Consider the following 10,000-nt stretch of genomic DNA (forward strand, 5'->3'; position numbering starts at 1 on the left):
GGAGGCGGGGCTTGAGTCAGTCAGCTGTACTGGAGCAGAATATGGAGCGTGTGCAAAGGATCACGTGAGTCTGGTTGTTTCTGTTCATAAGTGACTCTGACACTCAGCAGCTCTCTGCTCTGATTGGCTGGACCCTCCCAGGTGTTTCCTTTCGTTACTATAGAAACCATTTCCCTGTGTTTCCCTCCTGAGCGTGACGCCATTACAGTGAAGCAGCCGCCGCCCGTTAGCATGTTTCTGGTTTCTGTTGCCAAGATGACACTCACCACTGCTGTGTGATCCCTCACCTGACAACCGTCCACACACACACACACACACACACACACACACACACACACCTCTGTGGAGGTGTGATCAGATTCTCCAGATCAGGTGACTGATGGTGGATTATGCTGAACCCAGATCAGCTCCAGTCTGATATATGATACAGAGGCTACAGGCGTCACCATGAGCCCACCTGTCTGTGCTCTGTAAAGGTGTTCCAGCTCGCTAGTCTCCGCCCCTCTGCAGCCACTGGAACCAGTTCTTCCAGTCTGACTGGCTACTGGGAAATAAACTCTGGCTTTTATTACATCAACACTGTTTCTGATCTGAGTCTGATAATCACACACACACACACACACACACACACACACACACACACACAGCATAATACACACAACAACCTCCCTGTGTGCTGGTGACACTGCAGAGACTCAACTGGTTTAACAGTGGTTTAATGGTGGTTTAATGGTGGTGTGGTGCTTCTCACCCAGAGCCCCCTGACAGATGTCGGTCCTGGTGGCTCCAGAGATGATGAACTGAGGGTCAGAGGTCAGCTCCTGCACAGGAAGCAAACCAGAAACAGACATCAACTCATGGAGCCGTGATCTGAAACAGAACTGGCTTCTGTTTCTCTGTGGTCAGATAAAAACCGTGGACCGGCTGAGTCCTGGACTGAAGCTTCGGACTGAAGCTGCAGCTGAACAGTCCAACGTTCAGCCTCCTTTTCAAACTGCACGGCAGCAGAGACGCAGAGACACAGGTCCTCAGGTGACAGGAGAGGTCGCATGTCTGCATCTCCACTTTTTAACGCCTCTTCAGTTATTGATGAAGCAGCTCCACCCAGCTCCATTCCCTCATTATACTGGGAGTCACCCAGTTTAACCACAGCTCCCACTGTGAATGTGCAGCTGGGTGTTGGGATCAGTAAACTGTCTCTAAACCCAGAGAAACCTTAGACAGGATCAGAGGGCAGACATCAGCTGATCACCTGATCAGCCAATCAGCTTCCTGTGAGTGTCCAGCTGATCTGATCTGATCTGAAACGATCTGATCTGATCCGATCCGTCACATCTGCAGTCTCATCTGTCCAAATCACAGCAGCTGATCTCTGATTCTGCCAGCGGCTCAAACCAAACTCCATCTGTAAAACCTCTCATTTTAAATCCTCTTTGATCACTGTGGTATTTAACACGCAGAAATAAACAGTTCTCTCTGAAAGTCATTTGCATACAGCCGTACTCATCTGCACTGCTCACTACAACATCCAACACGAACCGGAACAAACAAACAAACAAACAAACAAACAAACAAACAAACAAACAGCAGCTCAGCTGAAGGCAGGAATCAGTCCTGACTGCTGATACACAACTTTTTCTCCGAACTTCATCAAGAGTTTTAACTTCACTGACCGTGGGTCTCTTCCAGGACACCCCCCGGACCTTGTATGAGGACGGACCCAGCTCGTTGAAGCCCAGGGAGGAGGGCAGGGCCGGGAACGTCTCGTCCTGGAACAGCTGACCGGTCTCGAAGCACCGCTGCCTCAGAGCCTCGTAGTCCTGGTTCAGGTACTTCACCGCCTGGCTGTTGGTCCCGATGCCCCGGTCCTTCTCCCGGCGGTGCTGCAGAGCGGCCGCGATGCCCGACATGATCCTGGGTCTGGGGCCTGGACAGGAGAGTCTGGAGAGTGCTGGAAAGTTTTGGAAAGTCTTCGAGCGACCGGGCAGCAGGTGTGATGTCAGCTCACTCTGCTGGGATTTAAGACACAAGTCAAGACGGATGAGGTGACAGGTAAGACTTCCGGTGAGTATTTTCAAAATATAACCCTCGAGTTCGTGAGATGCTTCATGAGGAGCATCCACAGGAAGCAGAGACGTCACACACCCGAGACCGAACGTGATTGGCTGGCATCATGTTGATCGATGAGGTCATTATAGTTTGACTGTAAACTGTAGCTGAGGGTTAGAGTCTGTAGACCAGAGGTGTCCAAACTGTCCCACAGGTGTCTGTTCCAACCAAGCAGCAGCACACCTGACCTGACTCCGACAGCTGATTGGTCAAACTGTGTGCTCTTCATTGGCTGGAACAAAAACCTGCATTTACGCAGTCCTCTGTGGGACAGTTTGGACACCCCTGCTGTAGACTATATCTGATTCTCCAGATCTGGCACAGTGTGGAGACAGGTCTGTCCCTGGAGACAGGTCTGTCTCTGGAGACTATAGTTTTACCACTGAGAGGCTCAGTGACGGCAGCACCAGCCTTTAATGACTGAGATGTGCTGCCGCGCTGTCGTACCATCACCCATCACACAGGACACACATGTTATACTGTCAGAGTAATGTTCCTGTTCTGACAGGCAGCTTCTACAGCACAGCCCATTGGTTGCTCATGTTAGCCGACTCTCAGCGAACACTGTGACAGAGGACAGGTGCTGTTTCACCCCGAGTCCTTCACAGAGAAACCAGACCACCGGCTGACACCGGCCTCTGGGAGTCCACAGTCTCTGTTCGAAAGGTGTTCCTGTTATTTTGTCCACCCACTGTGTACTTTGTTCAGCTGTCACCTCTCATCTGTCATTGACATATGAGTGCTTTTATTGTGAAGCCTGTTGTCCTGACTTCCTGTGCTGTGCTGTGCAGCTCAGCCTGGAGCAGGAAGAAGCAGGAAGGGTGTGGCACAGCAGCTGCTGGCTCAGAGACTCCGCTCATTCTTTGAACCTTCGTCACAGTTTCCACAGCTCAGACTCAGAATCAGGATTTTAACCCTGATCACTTTAATCCATCAGAGTCATTCTACAGCCAATCTACCAAACACGATGAGCTCTCCTGTTACACAACACAAATGTGTTTGTCCATCAATCAACAAGAGCACAGGACTCATGAGGACAGAGTCGGGAGAAGTGTCCTGAGTCTGTCACGATTCAGAGCTTTATAAAAATGATCCCAGTCATGGTGGAGAGCCACGTGTTGATTTACTGAAGAGCTCCTTCCTGTTCCCAGAGGAAGCAGCAGCCTGTGGGCCGCTGAAGCTGAGCCTGCAGTGAATACCAGAGCAGTTACAGCTGAAACTGAAGCGACCAGACAGAAGAAGCTGTTCAGGAAACACTGTGTCAGAACAGGGTGGAGGGTGTGATCCAAACAGTCAGAGCACGACGTGTTTAATTTAGCTTTAATTACCGCGAAGCAACAAGTCTCCATGTCCCAGCTGTCCACAGTCCAGACCAGAGGAGGCTGGAAGTTGGTGATTACAGAACTCCCACACTTAAAGGCAGAACAGTTCAAATGGAGCTGTCAGTCAATCGGCCTGTACACGCCCACGCAGGTGAGGTGTGCTCAGGTAAAAGAAGTGAAAACACCTGAAGGGGTGTGAAGTAGTTAAAGTCACAAACCTCCTGATGTTTCTCTCATGTCACTTTTATTTGTACAAATCAAAGTTAAAGCATTTTTCTCTGATTAGCATCAGAGGTTTGACAGCGTGTGCAGAGCAGGACGACTCAGAGCCTGAGCCACGAGCTGAGACCACAGCGCAGCACCAGCTGCACCACCTGTTCTGATGGTGGTTCATACAGGATCAGCCTTCAGTCACTCAGAGGGTCACAGGTTCATCACGTTTTTCTTTTTTCATATGTGGTGACGTCTTTTCTGGATTTCAGGATTTTATTGCTTCGTTTCATGTTTTGTGTTCAACATATTGAGATTCACTAAACAGATGATCCACACATCAGAGACACGAACCCCAACTACGACTAGGTTTGAACAAAGGATCAACAGTCCTGAGGACAACTGTGATTTAAGGACAAACTGCAGAGATTTAATATTAGATTTGATTTAGATCAGGTTTAAATCAGGTTTAGATGAAGTTTAGATCAGGGTTAGATCAGAGCTTTGCGGGTGTTGCAGGTGAAAACTCCCAGCATGCTCTTGGAGCAGGTGACGGTCAGTTGATGGCGAGGCAGAGCCACTGCAGGAAGAGAAGAAGAAAAGTGATGATGTCATGAGGCGGCTGTGTCATGTGACCAATAAAAAACAAGAGGAAGAAGATGGGCTGGTGTAAAAGCTGCAGACATCATTGTGGCCTGTAGGCGGCGCCAGCAGGGCTGTGTTCTGGTGTTCTGGTGAGACTTAATGGTCCAGGACCAGTCAGACCAGTATGGGACTGGAGTTTTACCTGCTGCAGGTCCAGTTCGATCTTCCCCTGATTCTTCTTGTCCAGAGTTCTGAACATTTCTGAGGAAAAAAGAGAAAAACTTTCTTTAAAGGCAGAAACACTGGGAGCACTGGGAGCACTGGGAGCAGTCAGTCAGTATTCACTGTTATAAAAACTGAGACTGTTTCCTAGAAATAAGAATAAGGTCTATTTAGCAGCTGTGGAGCTTTTGATCATATCACACTTCTCTCTCTCCTCTGTGGTTCATTCTCAGCTCAGTTCTCAGCTCAGTTCTCAGCTCAGCTCAGTTCTCAGCTCAGTTCTCAGCTCTGTTCTCAGCTCAGTTCTCAGCTCAGTTCTCAGCTCAGTTCTCAGCTCAGCTCAGTTCTCAGCTCAGTTCTCAGCTCTGTTCTCAGCTCTGTTCTCAGCTCTGTTCTCAGCTCAGTTCTCAGCTCTGTTCTCAGCTCAGCTCAGTTCTCAGCTCAGTTCTCAGCTCTGTTCTCAGCTCAGCTCAGTTCTCAGCTCAGTTCTCAGCTCTGTTCTCAGCTCTGTTCTCAGCTCTGTTCTCAGCTCAGTTCTCAGCTCTGTTCTCAGCTCAGTTCTCAGCTCAGTTCTCAGCTCTGTTCTCAGCTCAGCTCAGTTCTCAGCTCAGTTCTCAGCTCAGTTCTCAGCTCAGTTCTCAGCTCTGTTCTCAGCTCAGTTCTCAGCTCTGTTCTCAGCTCAGTTCTCAGCTCTGTTCTCAGCTCAGTTCTCAGCTCAGTTCTCAGCTCTGTTCTCAGCTCAGTTCTCAGCTCAGTTCTCAGCTCTGTTCTCAGCTCTGTTCTCAGCTCAGTTCTCAGCTCTGTTCTCAGCTCAGCTCTGTTCTCAGCTCTGTTCTCAGCTCAGTTCTCAGCTCTGTTCTCAGCTCAGTTCTCAGCTCAGTTCTCAGCTCAGTTCTCAGCTCTGTTCTCAGCTCTGTTCTCAGCTCAGTTCTCAGCTCTGTTCTCAGCTCAGCTCTGTTCTCAGCTCTGTTCTCAGCTCAGTTCTCAGCTCTGTTCTCAGCTCAGCTCAGTTCTCAGCTCAGTTCTCAGCTCAGTTCTCAGCTCAGTTCTCAGCTCTGTTCTCAGCTCAGTTCTCAGCTCTGTTCTCAGCTCAGCTCAGTTCTCAGCTCAGTTCTCAGCTCAGTTCTCAGCTCAGCTCTGTTCTCAGCTCAGTTCTCAGCTCTGTTCTCAGCTCAGTTCTCAGCTCAGTTCTCAGCTCAGTTCTCAGCTCAGTTCTCAGCTCAGTTCTCAGCTCAGTTCTCAGCTGTTCTCTCCATCGTCCTCTGGGTGGCGCTCTGCAGCTGAACTCAGACTGTTTCTCTGCTGTTTGACCTGGTGAGACACTGATTTCCTCTGTGCTGATGTAGCAGTGACTCACTGAAGAGCAGCTCCAGACGGATCAAACAGCCGATGTAACAGTCGAAGTCGACGGCGTAGCTCGTGTCGGCGTAGCGACCGATGATCTCCTGGATCACAGTGCTGTTCAGCTGGAATCCTGCAAACACACACACACACACACAGACCAGCAGGAGGTTCAGTGTGCAGGACTGCTGAGGATCCACCAGGTGGAGATCTTTACTGGGACTGTGAGAACCACAGATCCACAGCAGCAGATCCAGACTCTGCAGGTCTGAGAGCACATGAACCTGCAGAAGATCCTGAATCACTCCTAAACCCCTGACAGGGACCCGGGGTAGGTTTCAGTCTGAACCCCTGGATCACCATCAACCCTCAGGGATTTTAGAACAGTGTTACATCAGGAAACAGATCTTACCAGCTTCAGCCAGAGCTGCTCTCATCTCATGACTGCTCATCGTACCAGAACCGTCCGAGTCATGGTTCTTAAAGATCTCCTTCAAAACAAGAAGAAGAAGAAGGCTGTTATATTAGAGGTGTGAGGGTTTGCAGTCACAAAGACAGAAGGACAACTGGACTTGTTTGAGGTTCTTGAAGACGTTTCATCCATAAGCTCACACCTTGATGGTCGTACCTCAAAGACCCTCAAGGTGGGAAAGACCCACAATAAGACAAACACCTGGATCCCCACCAGTCAGCTGGAACTGAAGGAGCCTCTGAGTGAAGCTGAAATGTCTCTGAGAACTTCAAGGAAGTCCACTTGCCTTTGTTTAGCTTAGTTATTATTATTTAATAAACCATAATATAAGCTTAGCATAGAGGAGACTATGCTATGAAAGTTAAAAAGGCAGATTTCCTTATGGAGGTTCTGCATTAGAAAGATCAGACGCTGCTCATTCATCCATTCACATCCATCTTCTTACTACAGCACTGAACAGTTCCTGTACTGCTGCAGTTCAGCTGAACCATGATGTGTTACCATGACGGCAGAGATGGCTGCTGGTTGGACAGACTGTCCTCGGGGACACTCAGGGTGTCATAAAAACTAAATGTCAGTCAGATAACTGCAGTGTGTTCAGTCCTCACCAGGTATCTCTGGATCTTTGTCCACAGAGTGTGAAACTCCACCAGGCCCAGTTTAACGCTGCCGTCCGTCTGAACTCCAGTTAAAGATCCAGCTCACTGTCGACCTGTCCTACGTCTGTGTACACAAAGAGCTGCAGGCAAGTCCTACTGACACAGCTCATACAGGAAAGTCAGGTAGGTTCAGCTCCTGCAGCAGGACGTTCACACGAGGCCAGACTTTTACACTCAGCTGTTTTCTTTACACTTCAGTTCCATGTTTTAGCCTCTGGAGCTTTTTAGACGTCCTGAAGACGCCTGAGGAAACTCAGAAACTCCACACTGTTATTTCAGATATTTATCTATGGTTATATCTGTGTTACGTCCATTATTTATATCTGTTTATATATAATATAAAACACACTGAAGGTAAGGAAGTACAGTCCTGTGCCTCAACACAGTGGCGCCACTGCACTGTGAGAGGAAGCAGACAAAGCTGGAGCCACACGATGAAATGATGAGTCACTGATCGATCGAGCGATCGTCTCTAAGCGGCCGCTGTTCAAAGGATACGTCCAGCAGGCTGATGATGTCGCGGCAGGTCTGCAGACTGAAGCCGTCGGTTTTCACATCAGATCCTTCCAACACACAAACAAACACACAGGTCAGCTCACACAAACCTGCAGTCGCACACGTGCTTCACAGGTGTCACGTCTGAGATCAGAGCATGGAAATAAATTCATGGAATCAGATTTAATCAGGGAACACGTGGCTTCATTTACATCAGAGTTTGCATCAACAGAAGCTGCTGAGTGAAACTTCTGGTCCACAAACAGTTTCACATCAGGAACCAAAACACATTCACACAATTATTTATAAAATCGAAAGTTTTTACTTAAATTCACTTTAAACATGCAGAAGATCAAGAAACTGAAACTGAATAAATGTGTGATGTTAGTGAAAGAGATTCAGTTTAACCCTGACCCTGATGAAGCCCACTGATAAGGCTCAGCTTAAAGGCTAAGCTTAAAGACTAAGCTCTTCTTACTCTGAGCGACCACTTTGTCCAAAATCTGTTGGAGCTCGAAGGCTGAAATTTCCGCGTCCTGTCAGCACAGAATAAAATCAAACATCAGACATTTTATTTCCGCTCAGCTTGACAGGAAATGATGTCAGTTTAAGAAGAAATGAAAATTTGTTTTACGTTTCCAGAGATTTGGACAAAGAGACGTTTGAAGTGAGGATCCACGTCGTTGTGTCCAACATCAGGCTGGAAGGACAAACATCAGTCAGCTGTGTGGGATCAGGTAAGTTCCTGTTCCTCTGCTTTGTAAAGAACCAGGACTCACAAACCTCATGGATCTCAGCGTTCACGTCGTCCTCCATCGGACTGAAACAACCAGTGAAAAGAATGAAGTAATCATTATGGAGGGAGAGCAAACCAGTCTGCCCAGTGTATGACTCAGTTATCCCAGTACAAGTGTCCTTCTGTCTGACCTGGTGTGGGCCTCCTTCTCCGTGAACACCCTCAGGATGAAGCTTCCTTTGCGGTGCGGTTCGAAGGTGGAGGGGACGACGGCGTACTCCCCGGGCGGCAGTTTGAAGCGGCCACACACCTCCCTCATGTTGATGAAGGTCTGACTGCGAGCCACAGCCGCCCTCCTCAGCAGGACGTCCGGGCCCAGGTGGACATTACTGCGACCTTTATACTGAGCACAGAAGAAGAACAACACCTGGAACACCTGAACGTGTGATCACCGCGGCAACCGTGTCTTCTTCTATTTCCATCTGGTTTGAAACCCTGACGTCTGACAGCTGCAAAGATGAACTGCAGCGAACGTCCGTGTTTTTGGACAGACCACCTGACAGCACGGCGGCTGACGCAGTGACTGCTGGGAGCCGGAGTGTCTAACACCTGAGACGATGAGCCTCAGTCAGCTGACTGAGTCTGAAGGTGGAGGACGTGCACACATTCCATTATGAAATCGATGTGCACCAGCACATCACGTGTGTCATACGTTATCATATATTCTACTCAGCAGTGACTGTACCTGCCTCTGAAGTGTGACCTGAGTATCTGAGTAAATGTACTTAGTTACTTTCTGCCAGAGCTAAACACTGAGTGTGACGGGTCGTCTCTGCTGCCTGATGGACGGAGACGTCCCAGCTGTGCTGTCGTGTCCATCAGGTTTGTTTCACCTGAACCTTCTGCTAATGAAACTCACCTCATCAGGAACCTGAGAAAACACAACAACAGACAAACGTCACACAGACAACTCAAACCTTTTCATGACTCATTATTCTGCTGCGTGTGTGTGTGTGTGAACCTGATAGATGGCGAATCCAATGGTGTTGAGGTCTCGTCCAAAGCGTCTCTCCTTGCGGCCGTCCTTCTGCAGCAGACCGATCAGGACAGTGCAGCCGTCCTCGCCGTCATGAGGGTCGTCGTCCTCGTCCTCCAGCCGGATGAAGAACTGAGGGTTGGAGCAGAACGTGGCTGCAGAGACAAAACAGAAGTCGGTTCATTCATTCATCAAATCAACCAAAGCCCTGATCATGTGATCATAACGAGAAGCAGCAGCTGCTGAAAACATGAAAACAACTGAAGGAGCTGAAGTGCCGAGCACTGGTCAGGTGACGTCAGAGTCACAGCAGGTGTAGAAACAGAAAGATCTCAGCTCGACTGGCAGCTGAAGTAAAACTGAACGGTGCAAACTGTGGAATTAGAAGAGCTGAAGATTTGTCATTGTGGTTCAGAGATGAAGGTCTGAGACCTGAGAGGGTCTGAGGGTCTGAGGGTCTGAGAGTCTGAGAGTCTGAGGGTCTGAGAGTCTGAGGGTCTGAGAGTCTGAGGGTCTGAGGGTCTGAGAGTCTGAGAGTCTGAGGGTCTGAGGGTCTGAAGGTCTGAGGGTCTGAGAGTCTGAGAGTCTGAGGGTCTGAGGGTCTGAAGGTCTGAGGGTCTGAGAGTCTGAGGGTCTGAGGGTCTGAGGGTCTGAGGGTCTGAGAGTCTGAGGGTCTGAGGGTCTGAGAGTCTGAGGGTCTGAGGGTCTGAGGGTCTGAGAGTCTGAGAGTCTGAGGGTCTGAGAAGTCACAAGAAGAAATTTATATTTCGGTCAAAAGTCTAAGACTGAAGCTAAAATGAACAGTGGGTGTAA

General features: G+C 49.0%; 2 protein-coding genes across 4 annotated transcripts in view; both read right to left on the reverse strand.

The window, feature by feature from the left end:
* LOC121180276 (calpain-2 catalytic subunit-like) overlaps positions 1-2,012 on the reverse strand; it is a 10,468-nt gene extending 8,456 nt beyond the window's left edge. Inside the window, exons 1-2 of the mRNA XM_041035538.1 lie at positions 1,674-2,012; positions 752-821 (exon numbers count right to left, since the gene is read on the reverse strand). Coding sequence (XP_040891472.1) covers positions 752-821; positions 1,674-1,910 — 307 coding nt within the window. The 5' untranslated portion in view covers positions 1,911-2,012. The remainder of the gene's footprint in view (positions 1-751; positions 822-1,673) is intronic.
* A 1,655-nt stretch (positions 2,013-3,667) lies between these two features.
* LOC121180277 (calpain-2 catalytic subunit-like) overlaps positions 3,668-10,000 on the reverse strand; it is a 13,421-nt gene continuing 7,088 nt past the window's right edge. For all 3 annotated transcript variants that reach the window (XM_041035541.1, XM_041035540.1, XM_041035539.1), the window contains exons 10-21: positions 9,173-9,342; positions 9,071-9,082; positions 8,343-8,554; positions 8,199-8,235; positions 8,050-8,115; positions 7,894-7,951; positions 7,419-7,483; positions 6,870-6,938; positions 6,202-6,280; positions 5,806-5,922; positions 4,429-4,487; positions 3,668-4,221 (exon numbers count right to left, since the gene is read on the reverse strand). In XM_041035541.1, the coding sequence (XP_040891475.1) occupies positions 4,198-4,221; positions 4,429-4,487; positions 5,806-5,922; positions 6,202-6,280; positions 6,870-6,938; positions 7,419-7,483; positions 7,894-7,951; positions 8,050-8,115; positions 8,199-8,235; positions 8,343-8,554; positions 9,071-9,082; positions 9,173-9,342 (968 nt within the window). In that variant the 3' untranslated portion in view covers positions 3,668-4,197. The remainder of the gene's footprint in view (positions 4,222-4,428; positions 4,488-5,805; positions 5,923-6,201; positions 6,281-6,869; positions 6,939-7,418; positions 7,484-7,893; positions 7,952-8,049; positions 8,116-8,198; positions 8,236-8,342; positions 8,555-9,070; positions 9,083-9,172; positions 9,343-10,000) is intronic.

This window comes from Toxotes jaculatrix, chromosome 4 (assembly GCF_017976425.1).
Source record: "Toxotes jaculatrix isolate fToxJac2 chromosome 4, fToxJac2.pri, whole genome shotgun sequence".
NCBI lineage: Eukaryota > Metazoa > Chordata > Actinopteri > Toxotidae > Toxotes > Toxotes jaculatrix.